Below are 27,294 nucleotides of genomic sequence, written 5' to 3' on the forward strand. Positions count from 1 at the left end.
AACAAACACACACACTAATAAACAATCTAGAGTACGCATGCACGCAAACAGATGCACATTATCATCACATTATCTCCATAAGTCTCGTCATTCATCATAATTGCAGTCTGCCATGTCAGGGCCACGAGGCCAGTCGTGGAAATGTAACACTGGGCAGAGGTAAATGCCAACCCAGAGAGATAACGTATCCGTCTTCACAGGCACAGTGGCATAAAGATGGAGGGGGAGGTGGAGAGAAGGACGCAGACAGATAGACAGAGCAAGAGAGAGAGAGAGAGAGAGAGAGAGAGCATTTGCCCAAGGGGAATAGAAAATCCAGGGCAGACAGATGAAGATGCCCAGTCTCAGGCATTTACGGTGGCGGCGACATTGGAATGCTAACCAGCCACATCTTCCACTTTCCACATCAATGGAAATGTGGGGTTGGTGATTGCAAATATGCTAGGTGTTGTATTATATTGTGTAACTGTGTAAATGTCACATTTCCTTTGCTGAAAAGGAAAGAGCAAATGCATGTGATTTCCAAGCATGGCTGGCAGAAAGCCTTGAAAATATTCTCACCTGAAACATTACGGTGAAGAAAACCACAACTATAGTTGTTGCTACAAAGTAGTCTTTGGCCTTCACTTGATTTCCATCCAAAAGCACCACCAAGGCGAAGGCAACTGCACCTCTCAGGCCACCGTACGACATCACCACCTGGTCAATCTTGTCCAGAGGAACCAGTCTAAACCAGTTCAGGAACCATGTTTGCCCCACAACCCCTTTCCGTGAGAAAGACAGAAATGAAGATGTTCTGACACAGGCTTTAGACAAAAGTGTGCCATTACCATACGCACATATTCATTTTGAAAAAGAACAAGTGTATGCTTCTTGAGGGATACACTGATAATCACATGCCATTGTTCATTATCTCCTTATGCATCTGTAAGACAAAGACACTGTGTGGTTACCAATGGCTCTGAACACAAAGATGAAGATGAGGGTGCAGGAGACCAGGCCGGTGTCCCACGCCCACTTGGACTTGTCCACCGCAGAAATCCCCAGGAAGATGAAGATGATGGTCTCTGCAATGCTGGCCAGAGTCTTCATGGTGTACTTGACTGTAGTCCTGGACTTTTGAGATATATTTGCCTCCACGTACTTGTTGCATCCAATGCCACAGAATGTCAGTCTATCAAAGTGAGTGAGAAATAAATCAATTCAATAAGAGTAATCTGGGGTTTAGATAGATAGATGGATAGATAGATAGATAGATAGATAGATAGATTCATTTTAATTTTAGAGAGAGCTGGGCACTACAAAAAGTAATGTTATAATTACTGTACGCCCTCTGACTGATTACAATTTAAATTCCTTAAGGCATTCATATAGTTTATTTCAGCAAACACACTGAACTAATCCTGCATCTGGTGCCTTATGTCCACATTGTACTCTTTTCATACCACCTCATAGCTTTTTCACACTGGTCCAATCAGTGACCTTTGTTCACAGGGTTGATTTTCATTCCATGTCCACATTCAGCTCCACAGGTGATAATGATGTCGGCTTATCGCATGGTATAATCCAGTATTTACAAAGGCTGACAATGCAGCTATCAGACACACCCACTTCGTTTCCTTTTGCACTATAGAGTATTGTAGCCAATATCAGTGAAACACACATTACCTGAATACAAATTATTTCTACACAAAAAGAGTAGGATTATTTTCTAGGAAATTATAATTAACATATTATCTTGTGACCAGTGGAGGGCGCTTGTGACATGTGCTTGCCGGTTAAATATGCCTTTTTTCTTCTGCATTCATCTTCACAGGATTAAGTCCATTGTTAACAGACTTTGCATACAAGCTGACCTTTACACATGTCCTGACGCACTAAAAACCCTCTCGCTGTTTTGGTCAGGATAAATAAATAGTCTAAATCAAGCATGAGTAATCGCATTAGGTTATCTGACATACCGAAGAACCAAACCAAAATGGTTCCACTGAAACCGCACTGGCCTGTAGGGGATATTAAACCAAAAGGCTTTTAGCCTAGTCATCTTCATATTGTTTAGTGGCATAATAAATTAAATTGTGCAATTGAAATGTGCAATTAATTCTTCTTTCAAATACATAGCCTTGGGCATATATTACCACCACATTTCAAAAAGGTATTGTGTTGATTTTCCACTGAAAAAGCAATATACATATACAGCATATAAACTCACTGCAAGCACATCATTACTGCAAACACATCATTACAGCAATACAGAGACAATTGCCTTAGTTTCAGGATTGATATTCAAAGCAGATTTAGCTAAATTACGCAACATGTAGGCAATATCATTGATCAGAGCCTCCTCTTGCCCTTAGCCTCCTGCATGCTGAAGAGGAAGTAACTCATCAAACTGTGTTAAGATGGCCGCTGCTGCCATATTGATCCATCAATATGGATTTTATTGAGCAAGGGTGGGATTTGTCAGCACACAGATGAGCATGTGCACGCACACATCAAATACACACCCACAAAGCCACACTCACACACACAAAGCCACACTCACACACACACCCACACACTCACACACACACCCACACACTCACACACACACTCACACATGCACTCACATACACACATGCACCTCCACACACCCTAACACAAACACACACACACACACACACACACACTGTATACACACATACTCACTCACACACTCATAGCATAGACACATGGCACAAACACACACACACACACACACACACACACACACACACACACACACACACACACACACACACACATGCACCTCCACACACCCTAACACAAACACACACACACACACACACACATACCACATACACATACTCACTCACACACTCATAGCATAGACACATGGCACAAATACACACACACTAACACACACACACACACACACACACACAATAGATGAAGAAACCCTTCAGTATGTCTCTCTATTCTCTGGCCAAATCTCCTCCGTGGCTTCTCACCTTGGCTTTCCCTTTTCCCTTTCACTGCGCCATGAGTCATTCCTGCAGCCTACAGCTCTGTGCAAAGTTTTCCAGCTCTGTGCACAATCACAAGACACAGTTCCACAACAGCACAAGGCCTCTTTCTTCATGAGGTAAACTTTAAACAGCGCTCATTAAATAGCATTAACTCAAACCGAAATGAGAAGGTGTAGTATGCTACTCAAGTAATGTTAAGAATACTCTGAAATGGCAGACTTTCTTTACCCAGTAAATTGTGACAGTGAAAGCTTACTTGGCTGTGTGAGGCCGTGTATTTGGCTGCAATCCAGGTTGTAATGTGTGTTTGTGCCATGTGTCTATGCTATGAGTGTGTGAGTGAGTATGTGTGTATACAGTACGTGTGTGTGTGTGTGTGTGTGTGTTTGTGTTAGGGTGTGTGGAGGTGCATGTGTGTATGTGAGTGCATGTGTGAGTGTGTGTGTGTGTGTGTGTGTGTGCGCGTGTGTGTGTGTGTGTGTGTGTGTGTGTGTGTGTGTGTGTGTGTGTGTGTGTGTGTGTGTGTGTGTGTGTGTGTTTGGGTGTGTGGGGGTGCATCTGCTGCTGCTGCTTATGCCTGAGTTGCCTCTAGTTTTGTCTGATTTCCCTACATGCAAAATTACAGACAGGCTGTCGCTGTTGTCGCTATTGAACTGCGAAAAATACTACTCACGACAGGATGGCGGAGAGCGAGAAGAGCTCAGCGGTCAGGTAGGCCAGGTAGACCAGCAGGAAGACGAACAGCGGCTCGATGATGCGCACTTTCTTGGTGAAGCGCGTGGTGAAGGCGAGGATGACGGCGAAGATGAGGCCGACCAGCGTGCCGCCGATGCTAACGATGAGGAAGGAGGCTGGACGGGACAGAGACGTAGACAAAAAAAGAGAGAGCGCGCGACAGGAGAGTGCGATGAAAAATACATGCATCATGAAAAGGGCACAGCTGGAAACAGTATTATAAAGTGTCCCCCTTACGGTGCTGCATGAGTCAAAATTCATACAAATTGGCCCAAATGGGACCGTGCCTCCATTTATCTGTTTATATAGCCTACTGACGCAGGCTTGTAAAGGTACTGAGGTAAGTATATAATTTCCCAGGACATGATGTGGGGATGTGAGGAATGGTGTGTATTATTAGAACGCTGAATGTCCAGGTATTGTGCATGATTTCAGGTTTCTGAGCAGAGGTATGAAATACTCACCCACTCCTTTAAAATAGTCTGCGGTCAGAACATTGCCAGGGCCCACCTCCACAAATGACATATACACTTTGTACAGCACCTGTAAAGAAGATTAATGATGGTGGTGTTGGTCTGGTACTCTGGTACAGCCAATGAAAACCTCTTTGACTCCACTGTGCTCTTTAGAGTGCTTGACTCATAATTGCATTCTGGGAAATAAACATGCCCTAACAAGCCCTCAAATATCACTCCATGACCATGCACATCCTAATTGCATTTCCTGTTTCTCCCACTGCACTGCACACCAGGCCCAAATGCTAGGAGCATGCTAATGAACTCCACGACTGAGCCTATAAAAGCATCCCCTTCGAGTACCTCTTTAGCCCCAAACACAGTGACTCACCCTCAGTGGCAGCACAATCAGATAAACCTAAAGATGCTCTTTTAGTGCACCGAAGCAGTGTTCTACTTAAGAGCCTTGAAGCAGGTGTGCCCTAAGTGGAAGCCCGCTGATGCAGGGGGGACCAAAGTGGCCACAGACATAATTTGAAAGCTTGCTCGATCGCTGCTTCCCATTTACCATATGGCTGCTCTGGTAAGTTCTTATTATGCATGATCAAAGTGAGACCCTGCACTTACATACTCAACAACAACAACAACAGCTGGAGGTCCATGCTATGTTTAACTCTCTTTATCATGTCACTCAATAGTAGGTTGAGCAGATTCACTGAAAATGCACCACTAAGTATTCATACAAAAAAAGCAAGTTCCCCTTTTCTTTCTCCTTTTTATTGCACTTTCTCCCTTTCATAGCATCTTTAGGTCTATCTGACTGTGCTGCCACTGAGGGTGAGTCACTGTGTTTGGGGTTAAAGGGGTAATCGAAGGGGATGCTTTTATAGCCAGGGTGCATTGGGCTCAGTCATGGAGTTCATTAGCATGATCCTAGCATTAGACTCATTATTTCCAGTTCATCAGACATACAACAATGTAGTCTTCATGAATACAACTTCATTTTAATTAGGTGAGAGAATGAGGTATGAAAAAAAAGGTATGTTGACAGAATTGAGAGAATAGTTTTAAAAGCTTTAAACGGTTTACCATGTTGTAAGTCGCTTTGGCTGAAAATATGTCAGCCAAATGTAATGTAATGTAATGTAATGTAATGTAGGTGGCACTGGCACCAAACCACAGTATGCCCATCCTTTGTAAACAGATCCACTACACTTCAAATGTGTGACAGTGTGACTTGTTTGCACAGACAGACTGATATTCCCTTAAACCAACACCAGCATGTGGTCAAGATTCTGAGAAAGCCTGGTGGGAACCAGTCTCAAAAGAAGAAATCCATTTAATGTGAATGTGTTAACTTTTAACTAATCTTAGAAGCAAAAGTCGGTTGTGTAAGAGTTAAATACAAGGGGGAAATTATGAAGGGGGGGCTAAGTAGGCTTTCTTTGTTGACATGCCATGATGTAAATAAACTTTTCTGAGCATTCAAGGAAAGGAGCTTTTGTTACTTTCAAATGACCTCAAGCTTAAGTGAGTAAGAAATGGAGCTGGTGATCTCTGAGGCCCCCAGGCCCTACTGATCCAACACAGATGGCAGAATTCAGAATTCATGACCTTTCCTTCACCTCCACTGCCTGCCCCTTACTGTAACTTGTGGTGGACTGTGAAAAGCAGTCTTTGCATCTCAGACAGACTATAAAGCTAATGATACACAAGGCAACTTTATGGGCAAAGCTCCTGATGGTTATTATTATTATTTGCATGTTCCCGCTTATATGGGCTAACAATTACTTTTCTAGAGAACTTTTATCATTAGTACACTCTAAAAATGAATGTGTTGTTTTTAACACATCTCTATGTCTAGATAGGGACAACACAACTTGTGTTGTTTGTAACACAGTGCTTTTGTTATACTGTGTACATTCTTACAACAAATGTACACAACATCTCTATGTCCAGACATAGTTTAAGTTGTTTCTAACACATTTGTTTTAAGTTTGTTACAAATTGTCAAGATCATCCAGCCAGAACACATGGAACTGGTTAGTGGTTGCCCAGAAACATTGCTCAAAAGGTTGCCGCAAGTAGCATCACCTTAAGAGTTTCTATTAGAGTCTAATGGCTCCTACTGAACATCTCTACACCTGAACAGGGATTGATGGATTGTTTTCACGTAAGGCAGTTTCTGGAAATATTTGGATCAAATTCCACCTTGGGCAGCAGAGCCATGCCAGTTGTGCTGGGAATGGAACATGGGTAGGCTACGTTGATCGGCTTACCCCAGAAGTAGGCACAGTAAGCAATGCCCAGGAATGTCAGGGGTTACTTTTGCACGTAATCCTTGCCAGATGGGTCAAACTCCTAATGTACTCTAATCCAAGCATTTCAAATGAATACTGTAGTTAGATGGAAATTGCCTGCATTACACCAAAGAAAGCCTAAGACCAAACACGGATAGCCCGTTTACTCTTTAAGGGGTCACTCAAACAAAACGTCCTTCTGTTGCTCTTCTACATCATTACCAAATTATTGATGAGGAGATCCTATGCCCGTTAAACCCTGTAAAGCTCTCTCTCTTTTTCTTTGACTGTCTAGAAGAATTAACACATTGACAAGTGAGTGTGCTGACAACAGCATTAGCGAAGTGGAAGCTCTAAAAGCTGTAGCCTTCTCAATTAGAATGTTTTTTTTTTACTACCCTGGTAACACTACTTCATGCTTTTTTTAATTGTGGTATTAATTTGGGCCTTAGTCGTGGCTAAATCTACAGGGAGAGCCTATGAGATCAGCAGTGCACTGAGCAAACCTCAAAGAGGGGCAGATGGGCTCGATCTTCATTATGGCAACAGACATGCTAGAGCAATATCAATTAATTATTGCACACACCAGCACTATACACCCCCAGAGTAAACACGTCCAACATGACCCAAAATGAAAACGGTGCACTGGTGAATATTCATAATGATTAAGAGTAAACAGGAAAATCAAAACTGTCAGCTGCTAAGTACATTAAAGCACTGTCAGTCAGCCTTAGGCAGCAGGTGAATCAGGTAGGCTTGTTCTTTGTTCTTTCTGATTCTTTGGTTCTCTCTCTCTCTCTTTCTCTCTCTCTCTCTCTCTCTCTCTCTCTCTCTCTTTCTCTCTCTCTCTCTCTCTCTCTCTCTCTCTCATCTTTTGTGTTCTGCCTTCCTTCGAGTCACATGACCTTTTGGCGTCTCTCCCTGAAGTGCTCCTAAAACACGTCTGCTCTGCACTGCCACTGATGGAGGTGGTCAGCAGGGCTTGCAGGGGGGGCAGATGACTCACCACAGTGACCGCGTCATTGAGCAGCGATTCCCCGAACACGATGATGAAGAGGGTCTCGTTTATGTGCACCTCCTCAAACACCGCCAGCACGGCCACAGGATCCACGGCCGAGATCAGCGCCCCGAAGAGCAGGAACTCCATCAGGCCTCCCTCCACCTTTTGGTCTACACACAAAGAGAAGTACACATATGAACACAATGTACATACGTACATACACACACACACACACACATACACACAGACACAGACACTCACACAAACTTCTGAGTAAAGATATCTGCATAGTGGATGTCCATTTCATTCTTAAGTAGGGAAAACATGAATAAAGAGATAAAGACAATACCAAAGAACTAGAAAGAATAAAGAACAATGTTTTATATTTCACACATCTGAAGGCTGACTGAGTGCTTTAATGTACTAAATAGCTGACAGTATTGACTTTCTTGTCAATTAATATCTATATTCTAAACATTCTCCCAAAGAAACACATCAGCAGGTGTAGGTCCTTCACATGTGCTGCCACAGACAGAACCTCACCAATAACTCCGGCCAACTTCATCCCGTAGAGGCAGAATCCCGTGCAGAAGGCATTCCACAGCGTGCCCACCACTGCGTACAGCAGGATGGCACCCAGGTTGTCGAAGAAGAGCCGGGCTGGCATGAAGTAGCCCGCGTCGCCCACGATGGTGGGCAGCAGGAAGAGGAAGAAGAGGCCTGGGTCAAGCTGGTTGTGCGCCTCCTTGCTGGTAAGGAGGACGATGCCCCCCAGCACCAGGCCGATGAGGATGAGCATGCAGCTCTCCGGCACCACGGTGGTGAAGCGCTGGGAGAAGTGGAACACTGGAACACCAGATCACACCTCTCTGTCAGGGAGAGCCAGGGAGTCTCACACGGATACATTTGCACTTTCACATGAAGAATTTATTTTGGCAACGAAGGCCTATTTGACACCTTACTCGTCATGCACTCAGAGATCTTTATTTTATAAATCTAAAGGTGAAATTATGGACAGTAATGATAGCTTGAATGATATTCTTGAATTTCCCCTTGGGGATCAATAAAGTATCTATCTATCTATCTAGACACTTGTCAAACAACAATGTTTGGATGTTTGACTTTCACGGTTAGAACGTGGAGGCTTGCATGCCTCACTGAACTCTCAGAGCCTTAATTTGGAAGAAAGGCCTTGGAGTCTTCTTCTTTACTGACTTTTCATATTTTTTCCTTTCCATTCTCATATATAGTCACGTTTAAATGTGCATATTTGCCTAGGAATGAGAAAAATATGCTTGGTCCATGCATTTGACACTTTTCAAATCAGGGCCCCTACAATTTTACTGCAGTGTGAGAGGGGATGAATCATGTGCAGTCTAAGAAAAAGACGTTGCACTGCATTTGAACTTGTTTTGCTTGTTTATCTTGCTTCCTGACTTGCTGACACGACTTGTTTTGATTGCTGGACAACAAATAATTTATTGTCAGCACACAGAATGGAAAGGAAACATCACTGGACACGATACCTGCATGGGAGCTGATAATGTGTACACTGCAGTTCAGAGGCAAGGATAGAAATGTTTGAGAAGTAAAAGCCTCTAATGGTCATATAAACAGCCATTATAATAATCGCTTCCTCTGTCTTGTAAATGGAGCTATCTAATCATGTAAAATATGATATGAGTCTGAGGCTTTTAAACATAATCATAAATCACAATGAACATTTACAAATATTTTTTCCTTTTAGTGGATTTAATAGTGGCAGTGATTCCAAGCTGCTCGCAAACTATTACTTCTCTTGATTGCAGATTACATGCGAAAGATGATAATCACTGTGTGTGTCACTTGGGAATGTGCTTTTGCAGTCTTTATGTAATCCACTTAAATATAAAATGCCACACAACACATTCAGTAGCAGCAAACACTTTGCACTTGACATCAGAGGGAGAGAAAAAACACACAACCCGCCAAACTCACAGCTCATGTACCGAGTGTTAGCATGGCACCCTTCCCAATGAGGTGCCAAAAAGACCCTGGTAATCTTAATCTGGGATGCCAGATACCACTGTTGAGCCTGCTGGAGGTGTCACAGGCCTAATTCAATGAAATACAGATGAAGGAAGGTGCCTGTTTAATGACCCCAGTGTGATGCTCTCGAATGGCTGTTGCTGACGTTTTTTGCCTGCAAAGGTTTTGCTTTGTAAGTAATTTTGTTATTGACGGTAAACAGGCTTGGTTGTTGATTGGCCACTGTGTGAAATTCCCTACCTACTTTGACATCATTAGGCCATATGCAAAACATTAAGTTGCACTTACTCATTAAATTACAACATCAGAAGGTCAATGTCGAGTGGAGGGCCATGAGCACAAAGACACCTAATGGATTTAATTGCCCCCAGTTACAGTACTCATTGTCCAATGTCCAATGTCCCAGCTACCGAGAATTTCACTGGACATTATTTTGCAGTTAATTTGAGTTCAAATGTCTGTTAGAGCATTCGAAATGATAACACATACTTATACTTGAAATACATAAGAATAATGACAGATACGGTATATCAACTATGCCTCTATGGGTTGTGACATGCAGCGAAAATACGTGTGTCTGGGTAAAACAGACAAAATGTGGAAACCCTCACCCATAATAAAAAAAAAATACAGTAACACAGGTGTGACTCAGGGTATGAAGAAAGGAGAGGGTGGGGGGTTGATGTAATAGGCAGAAGAGGGTGGGTGATCACACTCTTTAATGGTGCAGATTATTCATGTATTTGGTTTCCATTCTAGCCATATGGCCATGAGCACTGGTCTGCCAGGAACATATCAATCAGCCTGCCATGAGTCATCATAGAGAGAGTACAGAATGCTATGAACAAACAACACACACACACACACACACACACACTACAGACACATATACAACACACACACACACACACACACTTAGAAATGCACATAGTGTAAACAATCACACAAACACACACATAAACAACCATATACTGTATAAACACACACACACACACACACACACACACACACACACATTAATAAAACATGAATGAACACACATGCTACAGTACACACAAATAAATCCATATGCCCAAAGACATAAAAATGACCCATGAAAAATCACAGACACAGTCTGCTCACACACAACACACAGACAGGTAGACACACATATACACATTGGGGCCAGCCGTGGCCTACTGGTTAGCACTTCGGCCCTGTAACCGGAGGGTTGCCGGTAGTGCTGGGCAGTATACCGGTTCACACCGTATACCGGTGTATATTTTCGTTATGATATGAATTTTTAATATACCGCCATACCGCGCAACGGTGTTTCAGACGGGACTTTTTTCACACGCACGCATGGTGCGACTGCGAGCGAGGCGTAGTGAGGAGTTTTATTTTCAATTGTATAATTTTCAAAAAAGTATAATTATTGTAAGTTGCACTACTTTTTGTATTGGTTTTATACAAGATGTTTGTGAAATTTGCACAGTAAAAAAATCTGTATTTTGACTGCAATTGTCTTTGCATTATGATTCCTCACTTCATTAGAATCATGCGTGGGTCTTTGTAAACAGCATAATTTTCTGGGGCCATGCAAACCTGCATTACCATTAGTGTGGAGTTATTCTACATCATGACAGGAAAACAGACCATCCTTAGTCAATCTACTGCAGCAATCCCTCTCTCAACCTGTAGAAAATGCTGTGAACATCTATGCATGAGAAAAAAATACCATATACCGTGAAACCGTGATATACATTTTTGGTCATACCGCCCAGCACTAGTTGCCGGTTCGAACCCCGACCAGTAGGCACGGCTGAAGTGCCCTTGAGCAAGGCACCTAACCCCTCACTGCTCCCCGAGCGCCGCTGTTGATGCAGGCAGCTGACTGTGTGTACACTGTGTGCTGTGTGTGTTTCACTAATTCACGGATTGGGATAAGAGACAGAGACATGCAGAGACCAAATTTCTCTCACGGGATCAAACGAGTATATATACTATATACTATACACACACACTTATAGACAGTGTGAGAGAGAACAAAATAATTCATTCATTTTTAAAAAAAACACACAGGACAGACTTCCACAGTCACAGCTGACAACCATGCGGCCTACAAAAAACCCCAAAACTAAGGAAATGAGTTCTCCTTCAGAGGATCTGTCAACAAACAACACACACTGCCACCACTCCTACAAAACCCATTTGGCCTTTCAAATGGATATTAGTCAAACAGGCAACGGCAATGAAACCACAAAGCACACGTCCGCCCCCTCAGTCACTTCGGCTCGTATACAGGGACCAAGCGGTCATAACAGCAGACCATTTCTGAGTGCTTCCACCTGTGATCCCACATAAAGGCCTGTTAGGGCGCCACAGGCTCTTATTAAGAGAACAGCAGGGGTGGAAGGGGCTATATTTCCCGGGTGTCTTAATGCAAAGTGAGATACTCTCTCTCTCAATTAGTCCTTAATGGGTAGGAGCATGGCAGCCATGGTTCTGACCGCTAATAAAGTGAGGCTCTTCCTGAGAGCTGCACACATTCTTGCTTATTGTTAGCAGTCAGCTGCTGCAGCCGAGATGGACACCTGCTGCTGGAACCCTGCAGACACAGGAGAGCTGGAAGGCCCCTCAGGGTTGTGTGCGTAAGCTAAGATTGTGTTAAAGAGAAAAGTAATGTGTGTTTCAGAGAGACAGAAAGAGAGAGAGAGAGAGAGAGAGAGAGAGAGAGAGAGAGAGAGAGAGTGTGTGTGCGTGTGTGTGTGTGTGTGAAAGAAAGTGACAAAGATACCAGACAATTACATTGAAGAGAGGTTGGGAGAGAGCCAGCTAGTAGATGCCACAACATGTGCCATGTTTTGCTAACATACAAGGCTGTGAAATTAAGGTCTAGCCTACTGTTGTGTTTAATGGAATTAGAGTAATAGGCTACCATTTACATCTGGAGAAAGTTCCGTGTCATTCTTGTAGTGCTCACCAAAATCATAGAAATTATCATTACAAGACACTTATCTCCTATAATCCAAGATAGATTTTAGTTAGGCTTTTGAGTATTTATTTTAACAAATGGCATGGAAAACATTATGAATTTCATCCACATGCATAATGCACAATAACACTAAATTAGCCTAAAACCGTGAGACTCAAGCAAGCCTAACAGCCTTAAAGTAGATAATAATGTTCTGATATGTGCCATTTCTTTTTTGTTCCATTTCAATTTCTAATAATAATGTAAGTAATAATTACTAATTATGTAAATGAAAAAGGTGAAAATTAACACAAAAGAAAAACATGAATAATCCTGTCTATGATGTGACCAATTGAAGAACTGCAATAAACATGCATTGTAAAGGACATCTTGCCTTGCCTTGAATCTGTCAATGGTTATGTCATATTTGTAACTCTCAATCTGTCAATTTATTTTGACAAAATCCGCCAGAAGGATAGCCTGATGAGCCAGACCCACATTAAAATGTAGGATCTGGGCACTCACTATTCGCAGTGCTCAGTCCGATGGGTGGGATAATCGGTTGTCTTTCAAATTCCCTCTGCACGCAATAAGACAGCGTTATGAGTCCCATGCGTTTTCCCACCAGCGGAGCTAGTTGGCTAGTTCAAACTTTTGCCAACTTAAAAAAACCTTACCTCGTGTCACTGTTGGCCAACAGCAACATCCATCTTCTTTGTTTTCAAGTAGCAGGGAATTCAAGCCAAACCGTTGCAACTCTGCCATCAATCATTATGTTAAGCCCCCCTAACGACTCTATACACGATTTGATTGGCCTGATAGAAGTTTAATTTTTCGAGCTCACAAGCCAACGGAGAGTTGCTAGACTAGCCCTGGAAGCAAATGTAATTTGCTGCTGCTAGGTTGCGTCTAGATTTCTAGGCTACCAGAAGGAGTCATTTTTTAAAATGTTATTTCTGGAGGAACGACGTACGGACCAACGGACAGATGGACTAACAACACCGCTGCTGGAAAAATAAATAAATAAATAAATATATATATATATATATATATATATATATATATATATAAAATATATAAAAATATATAGAAACACTGCAGGGACAGGTATCAAAGTCTCATGACCTCACCACAGGTGTGCCTCAGGGTTCAGTATTAGGGCCCCTACTTTTCTCTATTTACACCACTTCCTTGGGTGAGACCATTCGTTGCCATGGATTTGACTATCACTGCTATGTGGACAATACTCAACTTTACCTGTTTTTCCCACCTGAGGACTCTACCGTTCCTCATCGGATTTCTGCATGCCTGCAGTCTGGATGAAAGATTGGCACCTTCAACTTAATCTCTCAAAAACTGAGCTTTTGGTGTTTCCAGTTAAAACAGCTATTCCCAACAGATTAACCTCCAGTTTGACTTATCTTCACTGACCCCAACTAGATTGGCACGTAACTTGGGCATCATAATTAATGGCCAACTTAACTTCTCTGAGCATGTAGCCTTAATTGCAAAATCATGTCAGTTTGTCCTTTACAACATTAGGAAGATCAGACTTTATCTGGCACAAGATTCCTCACAACTTCTTGTACAGACCATGGCTGCCTCCAAACTGGACTATTGTAATTCATTGTTCGCTGGCCTGCCTCCCTATAGCCCGTAGTGGCCAGAATAAAATGTAAATATCTCACCTTGGCCTATAGGGCACGTACTGAATCTCCTCCCTGCTATTTCAATTCTATGATCCAGCTTTACATCCCCAATCGCCCACTGTGGTCTTCTGATGAGCGTATGTTGTGTCGACCAGCCATAAACGCTAGGTCAAAATCAAGACTCTTTTCCTCAATGGTTCCTTGTTGGTGGAATGAGTTGCCCAGTGCTCTCCGTTCCTGTGATAGTTTTGGGTCTTTCAAAGGGGGTCTGAAGACATACAGTATCTGTTCAGCATACACTTAAATATTTATATCATGCTACCATAGCCATAATCATAACCACAAAGGGTAATAACCTGATTTTTTTTTTTATGTGCGGGCAGCTAAGTTTCACATTTGATAAGAAAGAACTGAATTATTGATGATTATTTTGGACTAATGTCAGACAATATAAATATGCGCCTATAGCTTTCAAGCAGTGTTGCTTGCCCCACATTCATCAGTTGGTCTACTCACCACCAACAGCATTTTGCAGTTTGTATGAAAATTAAGTGGGCTGCAGAGATGCCTAGCAACCACCCACACAAGTGTAGCCTCCAAACTGCAGAATGTCTTACTGAGCAGACCAGTCATGTCAAAACGCCAATGTGTATAACTAGGGAGATTGATGGAAGGTGTGAGAATTGCTGCTACAAGAACTAGGCCTATTGTATTTTGACATGCCTTCCAATTAAGCCTAATATTTGACCTGTAACAGATGTTGAAGAGTAACATTTTAATACAGCGAACATGTAGGCCAGTCCACTAAATCAAATATTTTCATGGAAGATTAACCAACTTCAGTTCTGTTGTATCAACAATCATGAAATCTCTCTCAAAACATTTTCTGTACAGAGGGAAATGCATTGCATCTCTCTCACTTTGTTACAGCATTGTCAATAAAGCATCCTGTTTCTAGACAGCGAGTGATGCATAGATCAGGGAGGTCTGAACAGATGTAGAATCTATCCAGCGTTAGTGTGTCGTGCATGTGGTTTTACAGTTATATTACTAACTCGAACTGTGCTTCTATTCCTGCTTACCGACCTAGTCGCAGGAATGTGAGTATTAAGTGTGATGATGGCTTCAGGGCTACGGTTGATGATGCGGGACTATCAGTGGGAAGGAGGAAGAGCTACCCAAAATGTTACATGCACTTTGCACGAAATTGTGTGAGGGAATATGTCTTCAAATGCACCATAGGCTCACATAGGATACAAAGTTACTGAACAAATTTGGTTACTCTGAGCACAGAGGTCTTAGAACATTTGTCGAACGGGTCACAATATACAGTACTATCCACTTCACAGAGGTAGGCTAGATCAAACATGTGAAAAATGTAGAAAACTTCATTCACTTACGTATTTTCGCAAAACTGGCCACAAGAAGCCATATGGCGATAGTGTAAGGTGTCTGAACATAACTCCATTCCCACTGTACTATCTTATAACCTCCACCGTGATGAGACGACTCCCCGTTGTCAGTGGTTGTTGCTGGTTCCTCGGCAGACCTGACAGACCTCGCACTCTCACTCCCGGGCTGCCCGTACACCTCCGACTGATGGTAAGCAGTGGGGGTAGGCACCAGCGGCGCACTGAGGGCTAGCTCTGGAGGCAGCGATGCTTCTGTCAAGTAAAGGTCAGCCACAGCCTCACCGGCAACCGTTACCAGCAAGAGAAAACTCACGGCCAGCATCTTCCCTGTGCGTTCAGCGGTCTGTCATCTTGCTTTCCCTTTTATACGTCCAAAGGTGTAGTAGGGGTACAGCGGGGCGCCCTGTCACCGGTTTACAATATAAACACCTCCAGTCTCCGGTAACTCGCAAAGGTACCGCTGGCGTATGTGACACGTGATTCAACTCTCAACGGACCGTAAAGATTTTCATTAAAGAGCCACTACATTAACACTTCGGAAGGGGCGTTCTCACATGACAAAAATAATGTATTTTCGGCTGTTTCGATGTGATTTCTTCATGTAGCCTGTTCTCCTTTTCTGTGTGCTGCGAATGTTACCTATTCGTCTGTTGGTAGAGACATGACTCGCGCTTTGAAAGCTATTTGGCGAGTTAACCTGGCCAACCTTTTTTTGTTTGTTTGTTTTTAAAGAAATCTACCTAGAATTGTATGAAAATAAGTACTCATATTATTTTCAAAATTACTCTAATATCACATGAATAAACAAGTTGTAAATACCCCCAAGCCAACAATTATGTCTGTGCGCGCTCCCCCGCGTGGATAAGTGCAGTAGCCTAGTCTACAAATATAACTTGGGCAAAAGTAGACGGCAACACTCGATTAATGAGAGCCATGTGTGTCGGTTAGGGTGCTTTAATTTCGATAAAAATCATCTGGGAAAGTCAAAAAATACACAAGCATTTCTGGAGCACAAACAACAAAATGATCACGACTGAGTTAAGATGATAACAAATAACACACGCCATACAAATAATTCTCAGGGTAACATATGTGCCTATATCTAATCATAAGAAATATTTTATTTCCAAAACGTATATTCATATCTGCTTATACATTCCATGTAAACATGCATTATTCAAACATTTAGGGTCAAAGAACTTGTAAGTAAACCTTAAATCAATGAGTCCTTGAATAACATCATGTCAATACCACCAAGAACCTTACCATACAGTACAACCACTTGTGCAAAAAGCAGCATACATAAAGTTATTTCCTAAGGAAAAAAGGTTGAAACACTTCATAATAGCGGAGCTGGTGTAGGCCTATATATTAAATTGTTAAGTTTAACTTTACTTCAGCATCTTCATGTACACTTCTTAAATCTTTGTGAACATGATTAAAATCAGTAACAGTGGATCCACAAACAGAATGTGTGTCTGTGTGTGTGTATGTGTGTGTGTGCGCGTGTTAAAAAAGTTCAAATAATTCATGCCAGCCTTTAAGGTCTTATCTTCCCTGTGTTCACCCTAATCGATTTGATCATGGGGCCTATAGCACTGACAAACTCTGACTGATGGTATATGAGGTTTGTGTCCACAGTAACCAAACACATTGTAGCTCTATGGCTACATTACAAGTGGTGCAAATAAATGAAAATCAACATTGTCCCCCACCCCAAGTGGAAAAACATGACCTAGAATACACTTCCTGACACAATCTCCTTGAGATGCTTTCAGTTTGATAGTCTGGTATGACCTTTCCCCAAGAATATGCAAAACACAATCCACAGTACTCTTCACAATCCCTTTCCTATTCACCAATACATCGTCTTCAAAAAATATTCCTTTCAAACACTGTGACCGTAACTTAGAAAAAAATATTGATAATTATGATTCCCTATAATCTGTGGTAATTTCAAAAATACAATATCAACAGGCTCGTCATTTACATTAACAAGTTACTCAAATCTGTACAACATACCCAATTAAAACTTACACCATGGCTGTATAATATGCTACATCAAAACATCTACACATTTGATATGTTAAAAAATAATACTTTTATTTCACTGGATAAAACAGGGTAGTCTGACTCCCTGCTGTTGTGTACAACTGTATTTGTAAGGCCTGACACTATCCTATAAGGCTGATATGGTTCAGCCTTAAACTCGGAGCATCCTTCGAGACTGGTGACACCCAACACACTTGGGTTCCTTCACTGGGCTCCTCTGAAAAGCCAGTCGGTTCAGACCTTTGTGTTATGATGAAACCTTCGGCCTTCAGTCAGTTTAGGATACGGCTCTTGCTCTTTCTTCAGCTGCTTATTTAGGGGGGAAAAGTCTTTCTCTCTTCAGACCTTCTCGTTGGCTTTGTTGAGTCCCAGAGCCTGCACCACATCAAGGCTCAGGCCACTCTTGAGAGTCCTCCGCACTGAATCAGAGAAAGGGCAGACGATCAGCTCAATTAAATGTGCTCTCCAGTATATACTTTGGAACATCACAGCTGTGGACCTGTGGTATATTACAGTATAATACTGCAGTAATAGCATAGAAGCACATTCACATTAGGGAGAACTACCCCTTTTTTGCATGTTTGCACCTCATGGAATTGGGGGTGATTGTAGGGGGACTACAGTATTTCAGCAACTATTTTGGGGTTGGGTCTTTTTCTTACATGGACTAGGTTTTTTGTCAACTTCAAAGCGTTTTGTTAAAATTACTAGTCAGTGCCGTAGGCAGCAGTCATCTACTCGTGGACAATGCTATGCAGTAATGTTAGCACCAGCACTGCACCGGTGCATAACGACTTTGTCGACGAGTCCAACAACTATTAGGAAAAACTTGTCAACCAGTAAAAATTAGTAGTTGAGAAATCCCTGGTATGGACCAGGTCTTGCTCAGTTGAGGTGCAGTTTACAGCACAAGGATATGTAGAAAAAGATGATATTTATCTCAGAGACACGAAAAACATTGTGCAGCCTTGCACGTGGAATTACTAAGATTAGGCCTTGTTTTGGACACAGATAAAACACTGTTGTCGAACACATGAATGAATCCTGAATCTTATCGTATTTCGTCAAATATCCGTACATGACCTTTCAGGGACAGCAAGAGAGAAGGGAAAAGGACTTTAGGGACTTTTCCAGCAATTTTATACTTTCGCTTCTTTTTTTAAATAATCCATGATTGTCATTAGCATACGGACTGCTCAAATAAATTCAGCCATGTGGAAGGCAGTTCTTGCTTGGATATGCATGAAGACATGAAGTTAGGCCTTTTTGGTCCGATCTGAATATTAACCCTTGTGTGGGTTTTTGGACATTCTAACATAAGATTCCGTTCCGCAACAATTGAAGGTTCTAAAATTCTATGTTGAATTCAATGAACACAGATATTCTTTAAACATTAATTTTCCAATATTCGCACCTTTAAGGGTTAATTGTCTTCATACTCTTGCAAATGACATTGCTTTTCACATCCCTCTTCTGGGTCATGTTCATGCACAGTGGTGATTAACCGCATGCAACACTGTTTGGAATACTCACATGATTTGCGGTTGAGACGGGAGCGTTTGCGTGTTTTGGGACTGGACGCTCTCTCTGTGGGATTCTGTGTGACCGACTTAACCAAGCGATCCATGATGTCGTCTGTGGCATCGTCCTGGGAGCTAGCACTGTCCTCTTTGGCTGTTGACATATGAGATGGGCTGACCCTTCCCACACCTGAATAAAGAAAGAATTACATACTTTAGTGTTGACAGGAGGACAATTCCTGGCAATTCAATGGTCCTTACCGAGATGACCAGGTCAACCAAAGTAACCAACTATGAAAAAAAAAAACCCATAATTTTTATACTACAGCTTACTTCTAACTGCACGTGATCTTCTGAGCTTGTGGTTGTCATCGTTGGCGGTGAGCAAGTTCTTCATGTTCTCATGATCCTCCTCAGCAGGTTCAGAATCTGTTACCGTGGAGACTGGAGAAGGGCTATCTTGGGTCTGTTGTGGAACAGCTCCAGAGAACTTCTCAGTCTGGAAGTTAAAACATTTCCACACTAACATTAGATATACCTTGCAGTTAAAACATTCCTACAATAACATTAGATATACCTTGCAAGAAAAATATTCCATATACTGTACTCTACATAAAGTTCACAAGCATATCATAAGATATCTTATATCTGGGCACAACTTCATCTGGGTTGCTGGGTGCCTCTGTTATAGTCAAGAATGGCAGGGAAAGTATCCTAAGGCCCTTATTCTAATAACAGTTGTTACCAGTCATTCAAAGGCACTCTGAATCTGACCTCTGTAATCATCTTCCCTCTGGTCTTTGTCCGTTCCCGGTGGGTAGCCCGCTTGCGTTTCTGTGTCAGGACTCTCTCTCTGGTCGTGCGGTACTCCAGAGAGAACTCACTGATAATCTTGCAGAACTGGGTGACCTTTGTGTCTCGAACAGAGTAAGACGGCTGGCCCAGGTACAGCAGGAAGGAGTGGAACCTGTTCATTAGAAAACAAAGACAGTTTTGGTAAGCTACAATTTGGACAGGTGAAATTTAGTTTAGCTTAGCTCCTTGCACTGTTTCTGAGGATACAGGAAGGATGTAGGATATCATATACCCATTACTACCGGTAATCTAATATCATACGACAACAGAACTTAATCTAATAGTTGAACATAACATCCTAAAGATTAAGCACAATACTAACCTGAGATAAGATAGGATGAACTAAGAGAAGATAGGATTCCTAAAGTTAGTTTTGCTTCTGTAACACCAAATTGGGAAATGTCTTGCTCTGATACTCTTCCAATCTTAACTTAAAGGGACCCTATTCAGTTTTGGCCATTTCTTCTCTTTTTGCTCAGTTTTTTCTACAGAGCTCCCCCTACAGGTCCAGAGTATATATTTTACAACACTCCTCGCTTGTCAGTCTGCCGTTTCCTCTTTCCTTGTTCCTCAGACAACGGTTTACTCGCTTTCTGCTTCTTTTCGCTGGCTCTGCCATGACGAATGCCCGAGAAACTCCATCGCTACCTTGTTCTAGCCGGTGCCTGGCGTGTATGTGTGTAGTGCAGTAAAGCAATTGTTGTATCGCGAGACCACATCACCATGAGACTTTCTGACTGAAGCACACGGCTTGCCGGACCAAAGTTGCAAGTCTGGTTTTTCCGCTCACAGACGCTAGGGGGAAGTGAGGCGGCCACCATTCAACCCGGAAAAAGTCATATAACCATTCCAATGACTCCGAAGCTGTTAAGTTAAGGTAAATTAAGCTAAACTGCATAGTTCCCCTTTAAGACTTCGGATGCAACATTTCTGTAATACAGCACCAGTACACCAGCATGTTGGTACTTGGTGGGATACCACCCCATATCCACTAACCCAGTGTTTTCCAAACTTTTTTTCTGGGGACCCACTTTTTAAAAATGACAGACTATCGCGACTTAACTCATGACTGTGGTAGTTAACAAACTAGATCCTAATAGAAAGCTGTTAGCTTTCCTAAGCTATATAAGGTATAAGATAGGGGTATTACACAACATAAATTGCCACTAGGCTATGCTGGCGACCCCCCCAAAAAATCTGTGGGTCGTGACCCAGTCTTTGGGAACCAATGCACTAACCTGTTGATGATGCGTCGGTGCACCACCTTAAGGATGATGATTCTCTCGGTGCAGTCCTTCAGAAACTCGGTCATCTTGTTCTTCAGCAGCGGCTTGGTCTCATGTTTGGCCACCACCTTCAGGTTGTCCCAGGAGTTCTTGCATTTCCTCTCCAACTGTACCAGGTTGTCAGACAGCTGCTCGAAATCCACCTGGGACAGAAAAACACTAGTGATTCCTTGCAGGTGCTCCTTCTCCTCGTCCTACGAAGATGAGCTTTTTTTATGGCTATCTACATCCAAAGCCTTGCTAAGAAGGTAGGTTGGTAGGTTTTAGGCCTAATTTTAGATTTTTTAATTGCAATTGATCATAGCAATATAACTCTATAATGTGATTGCCCGTATCGCCCGATTCAGAGACAAATATCAAAATAACTAAAACATGACATAGTAATAATCCTACACATGGTTATATACATATACACTACAATACCTAATCCTAGTCTTTGTTGTATATATTGAAAATAAACCTTAAATAGCACTTGGACTCCAATTTAGACTTCTAATTATTTAACTACTTGTGCTTGTCAAATGACAACGATGTTGAATGTAATCTAATCTAAAACATCAATGACTATAATGTTTTTATACAGTTATACCCAGCGGGTCCGTATGGTTTCTAAAAATGAAATCATTATTCTTAGTGAAAACAGACAGTGGTGGAGAAAGGGGTATGAGGTAGGAGGAGGGAGGGGTGCTGACTTTGGCAGAGCGTGTGATGGCAGGGATCTCGGAGTACACATCTGAGGTGTCGGGAAAGTTCTCCACCACAAAGTTGCAGGTGTGGTGTAGGAGGGACTGCCTGTGCACAGTGTCCTTGACCTCAGTCACCTTCTCCAGGTAATTCAGCTCAAAACCTTTAGCCTAAAGACACACAGACAAAAGGGTGGGGCACGGGGGTAAAGTCAAATAACAATAATATCATTATATAATATGAATAGAAAAAGATAAATACAGAGAAGGAGAGAGAGAAGAGAGAGGGGGAGAGAGAGAGAAGAGAGAGAGGGGGAGAGAGAGAGAAGAGAGAGGGAGAGAGAGAAGAAAGAGGGGGAGAGAGAGAAGAGAGAGAGAGGGGGAGAGAGAGAGAAGAGAGAGGGGGAGAGAGAGAAGAGAGAGAGAGGGGGAGAGAGAGAAGAGAGAGGGGGAGAGAAAGAAAAGAGAGAGGGGGAGAGAGAGAGAGAGAGAGAGAAGAGAGGGGGGGAGAGAGATGTGCGAGTGTATGTGTGAATTGTCAGACAGCACGTTATCACAGCAGCTGCTATCACAGGGTACATCAGAGGACTGGCATCGTCTGTGCCCTCTGTTTCGGCAGAGGTCACATCACACCAAGCCGACCCATTGAACTACATCTGCCTTAGAATCTCCCAGCCCAAACATGCTCCTAATCGCCTTAACAGGGCCTCCTCCAGGTCACTGAGCAGACAGGCAAACCACACCAAACACAAAGGCAAGGGGATTACAGGTGGGCACCTCCTCTTGCCGCACGTGCCCAGTCCATTGCCCGAAATCTACTGGCAGCTACTGGCTTTGCTTATGAGTTTTTTTTCTGTGTTGTGTTCGTGAGGCCATGGCTCATTGGTTACTTGTGTGTGTGTGTGTGTGTGTGTGTGTGTGTGTGTGGGTGTGTGTGTGTGTGTGTGTGGGGGGGGGGGGGTTGTTGCTGAAGCCAGAAAAAGAGCATTTACGCTGGAGCTGTTGAGGAAGTTGCCGATGGCCAGGAGGGTTGCCAGGATGCGTTTGAATGTTTTGTTCTTGGCAAGCTGCTCCATCCCCAGCTTTAGGTCAAACAGCGGCTCCGCAATCTCCTGAAAACGAGGCCACGAGAGGCATTAATAACACCAACAAAACAACACGCAGTCACATCGTGGTAAAATGTACACCATACACCCTCATGCGAATGAATTGAACCAAGTTTGAGCAGGGTCATTTTTACTTTAAACAAGCAGTGTCTCCATTCCTCCTTTGCATTAAGGAGAAATGGAAGCTATCTCATTCACGTTTTGTTTCAACTGATTTGCACAAAAGTGTACAGTCTCGGATCGATCAAGATGATGAAGATGGTATAGATATCCATCGAAACGTTAGGAACCAAATTTTTTGACTTTATATCCGTCATATATTTGAATCGATGAACCATTAGCAACACTGAGCCAGAGCACGGAGCATGGATCTCAACACAGAAGAAATGCTTTTCTTCTTAACTCCTATCTACTGCTCATACCTGTAATGTGTCAAGTGTCAATTTCAAAAACTTTCATGAAAGCATATTCATTGAGAGCCTACTGAGAAAAACCTTACTTCAATCAGTGCCTATGCTCAACTTATTTTTTTCCCAGATGACTTCATAAAAAACACATCATTTTTGAAGTTGAGGGGGTTAGGAGCTACATGTACACTGAAACGTCGATACAATGGCACCATGCGGCAGAACTGAGAGCACTGCTACAGACTGACCTTCTCCAGGGTCTCGTAGTTGAGCTTGAATGCCCAGAGCTGCAAGCGTGCTGTGAGAGCGCTGATGGAGGACAGTGTGAGTAGGAACTGCTCGGCCGTCCCCAAGGGAACGTCCGGATTGGCCAGCTGCGCCTCCTGAATCTTCTGCTTCTCCTCCTCGGTCGGCGTCATGGTAAGGATTTTCTGTTGTAGGTAGGAGAGAAATGGAGCGTTTTCAACATGTGCAAACAGAGAGAGTGTCATCACAGAAAAGCTGCCATCAAAAGAAAGAAAGAGGTGAGTCACTGCAAAAGGAGTAAAAACATGAAAACAACTGAAAAAAAGTCAATAGAAGTTGACAAAACAGTTGAAAAAATACAAAATTCACACTGACGGACCCTTATGACTGTGAGAGTAGTGCACTATTGCCCTCTGGTGGTCAGTAAAAGTCCTACCTCAATTCCCTCTTTGTTGATGGCAAACTCATCAAAGTTTAGAATGGCAGTCTTGATGACATGGACGGCCGGCAGAACAGTCATGCCAATGTTGATGGCATTACTTCTCTTAGGATCCAGAACCAGGATTTCGGACCTCTTGACCTCCGTGCCTTTCTTTGAGGGCACAAGACAGGAAAACAATTCGTCCCCTCCTACTTCCACAGTGCCAGCAATTACATTTTATTACAATGAAATGAAGCCAACATAAACAAAAAAGGCAGATTGCAGCATTAAAATCTTCTAGCACCCAAACACTTTTGAGCGCATAATTATAGCTCCTGCTGTTATTGTAAACAATGAAACAAGCACGGCCCAAAAGTGTGTTTACCTTGGCAACGGGCAGCTCTTTAGCTTTGGACTCAAACAGGTGCTCCAGTTTGGCTGTATCCACGGTGACCTTGTCCAGAGATGCCCACACCGTGCCATGGCCAAAGCAGCCCTTCCTGGGGCTGTCTGGCTGCTTCAGCTCCTTCCAGAAGAGCTTGACCGTTTTTCTCTTCTTGGCGAAGACGGGGTCCGACGCGTGCAGGGGGGCTGGGGGGGGGAGGAGGAGGAGGCATGCCTGGAGGAGGGGGTGGGGGAGGTGGGCCACTGCCAGGTGGGGGAGGGGGTGGAGGCGGAGGAGAGCCCATCCCAGGCGGGGGTGGAGGAGGGGGCGGCGGGCCAGCGCCCAGCCCTGGCATGGGAGGCGGCGGAGGGGGGATTCCGTTGGACAAGCCCGAGTCGAAAGAGTCCATATCCAGCACGTCTATGTCCTCCTCCTCCTTGAGGTCAGAGAAGTCCAGGTCCTTGATGCGCAGGGCGCGGGAGCTGGGCTGCAGCTGGTCCCAGGCGTCCTGGCTGTCGCGGGCCAGCGGGGTCATCTGGGTCTTCTCCAGGCTGCGCGCGTGCGTCTCGGCGTCGATGCTGTACTGCGGGCGCACCCTGCGGTGCTGCTGCTCCTCCGCCAGACGGGCGCGCGCCGCCTGGGCACTGCCACCCAGGCCCTCCAGCTCGGCCCGCCGCGTCAGGTCCTCGGCGGCAGTCAGGGCCTGGCGCGACTGCTGCAGGCTGGACAGCCGACCGGCCAGGCTGGCGATGCCCAGGTGCTCCAGGCCGGCCTCCGCGTCCGCGGACCCTTCGCCCTTCAGCGGCGACCCACTGCCACCGCCGCTGTTTTTGCTGTACAGCATGTCCAGCATGAACTTCCTTTCGTTTGAGAGGGTGTTGTGCTGCTCGGCAACACTGCCCTGGCGCTGAATAGCGCCACCTAGTGGAGAGGAAAGGAAGGGAAGAGAAGAGAAGAGAAGAGAAGAGAAGAGAAGAGAGGAGTGAGAGGGGCATGAGTCAATGTGCTGTCAGGGGTGGTGCATTCCAGCAGGACCAAGCTGTTCCTTGGCGTGCAGCTAATGTTCACCATCCAGCGGACGAGAAAACAGTCTCGCTCCACATGAGCTTCATGTACTCGCCTTTTTTTTGCTTTTAAAAGGACATCAAGAGCCTTCAGTTTTGGCATTTCCACATTTGGTAACTACACTGAAACACTTGCAAAAGAGGTGCAAATTACACTATTACACTACAGAATTCTTTACCACTGGTGCATACTACAATGTTTTGCAGGCAATACACTACTTATGAATGAACCAAGCTTCATGGTGACTACAGTGCTCTCTGGCTGTAAAGAAACTGAACCATAAGCAGTAAAAAAAACAAAGTGCTTTAAACCATGAAAAAATCCTACCTTCAAACACACAGAAATGAGAGCAGAGTTCATTGTTTCCACACACAACCATCCTAAAGTTTTTGTGAAGAAGAAGCACGTCCTCACTGCACGCAGACTAATCTTCAGACTGACCGAGCGTTTGTCAGAAACCCAAAACGGAAGCCGAGAAGACAGATCCTCATCTGCTACTTTAAACAGTTTAGAGGTCTACCCACCAATCTCCCCTAATTTACACTCCCAGGGCGAAGGGCTCGTTTGGGACCCGGGTCGTTTGGACCGCGGCCACCAGAGGGGCGGAGGGTGGGAAGTGAGATCTGATCTTTCTCAGTGAAATTTTCAAAGCCGCCACAATAAAAAAATAAATTGTTTAAAAGGGAAAAAAGCACAGCACACAGGATTTCTTCAAATAACAATAAAGTTCAGTAGCATGCGGCAGCCTACCAATCTCGTAGAAAAGTCATGGGAACAATAAGCTACCTGCAGTAAATAGAATACTGTACATCTCACTATATGTTTAGAATATCAACACATTCACTATGCAGGGCCCTATAGTGAATAACCACATATTGTTATTTAACATACTGTATAGTGCACTATGTAGTTCATGAGTACACTGTAGATGTTCGGAACACTGGGTGAGGATATGGCTGCAGCTCATTGTGCTGATATATTTAGAACATTGCGACCTACCCACTGGTGCCAAAAATGCACCAAGTGCACGTTTCTGTGAGCACACCCTGGATCACTGAATCAAAGGCCCAAACACAACAAAGGCAAACATCTAGGAAGGAGATGGGAGAGAAGAGATGGGAGAGGAGACAGATAGCGGAGGAGGAAGAGAGACGGAGAGGAAGAATGAGAGACAGATGCAATCTCTTGCCTGCTTCATTATGGGTCGCCTGCGCGTCTCCTGACTGCTCCAGGGTGCTGGGAGTGGGCGGGGCTCCTGTGGACTTTTCACTGGCGAGGGGCTCCGATCCACCAGACTCAGACGTCCCTGATGGAGCGACGGCAAAGAGGGATGGAGGGAGTGAGGATGGTGCAGACACAGAGAGAGAGAGAGAGAGAGAGAGAGGCAAATGAGAACACACACAGCGCAGATACAGTATAAACACAACACACATAACCTTATAACAGAGTAAATCATACACTCTGGCAGGTGGAAGAAAGAAAGAATGTAGAGAGAGAAAGACAGAGCAAAAGAAAGAATGAAAGAAAGAGAGAGAAAGAATACTCTAGGGCACGAGTAACAGTGAACCACAATAGACAGAAACAAATAACATATGAACACACTAAAGCTACACATGACAAAAAAAAGTATTGCTGGTCGTAACGGCTGCATCATTGTTGACACTTCACATCAGATTTTTTTCCCCTGCAGTTCGAACAGTGTGTGGGTGTTTTGGGAGCGTGACAGGG

At 43.6% G+C, this 27,294-nt stretch overlaps 2 protein-coding genes across 2 annotated transcripts in view; both read right to left on the bottom strand.

Moving 5' to 3' along the window:
- slc9a5 (solute carrier family 9 member A5) overlaps nucleotides 1-16,082 on the bottom strand; it is a 31,668-nt gene extending 15,586 nt beyond the window's left edge. The window contains exons 1-7 of the mRNA XM_042062368.1: nucleotides 15,529-16,082; nucleotides 8,042-8,344; nucleotides 7,505-7,668; nucleotides 4,208-4,286; nucleotides 3,682-3,859; nucleotides 954-1,174; nucleotides 562-764 (exon numbers count right to left, since the gene is read on the bottom strand). Coding sequence (XP_041918302.1) covers nucleotides 562-764; nucleotides 954-1,174; nucleotides 3,682-3,859; nucleotides 4,208-4,286; nucleotides 7,505-7,668; nucleotides 8,042-8,344; nucleotides 15,529-15,862 — 1,482 coding nt within the window. The 5' untranslated portion in view covers nucleotides 15,863-16,082. The remainder of the gene's footprint in view (nucleotides 1-561; nucleotides 765-953; nucleotides 1,175-3,681; nucleotides 3,860-4,207; nucleotides 4,287-7,504; nucleotides 7,669-8,041; nucleotides 8,345-15,528) is intronic.
- Nucleotides 16,083-16,478: 396 nt separating this feature from the next.
- The window catches only part of fhod1 (formin homology 2 domain containing 1), a 44,786-nt gene continuing 33,970 nt past the window's right edge, over nucleotides 16,479-27,294 (bottom strand). Inside the window, 12 exon segments of the mRNA XM_042061248.1 lie at nucleotides 16,479-18,011; nucleotides 19,126-19,302; nucleotides 19,446-19,611; nucleotides 19,887-20,079; nucleotides 21,206-21,396; nucleotides 21,946-22,107; nucleotides 22,929-23,048; nucleotides 23,698-23,880; nucleotides 24,132-24,287; nucleotides 24,502-24,705; nucleotides 24,707-25,422; nucleotides 26,756-26,872. Of these exon segments, the coding sequence (XP_041917182.1) occupies nucleotides 17,932-18,011; nucleotides 19,126-19,302; nucleotides 19,446-19,611; nucleotides 19,887-20,079; nucleotides 21,206-21,396; nucleotides 21,946-22,107; nucleotides 22,929-23,048; nucleotides 23,698-23,880; nucleotides 24,132-24,287; nucleotides 24,502-24,705; nucleotides 24,707-25,422; nucleotides 26,756-26,872 (2,465 nt within the window). The 3' untranslated portion in view covers nucleotides 16,479-17,931.

This window comes from Alosa sapidissima, chromosome 14, assembly GCF_018492685.1.
Source record: "Alosa sapidissima isolate fAloSap1 chromosome 14, fAloSap1.pri, whole genome shotgun sequence".
NCBI classification, from domain to species: domain Eukaryota; kingdom Metazoa; phylum Chordata; class Actinopteri; order Clupeiformes; family Clupeidae; genus Alosa; species Alosa sapidissima.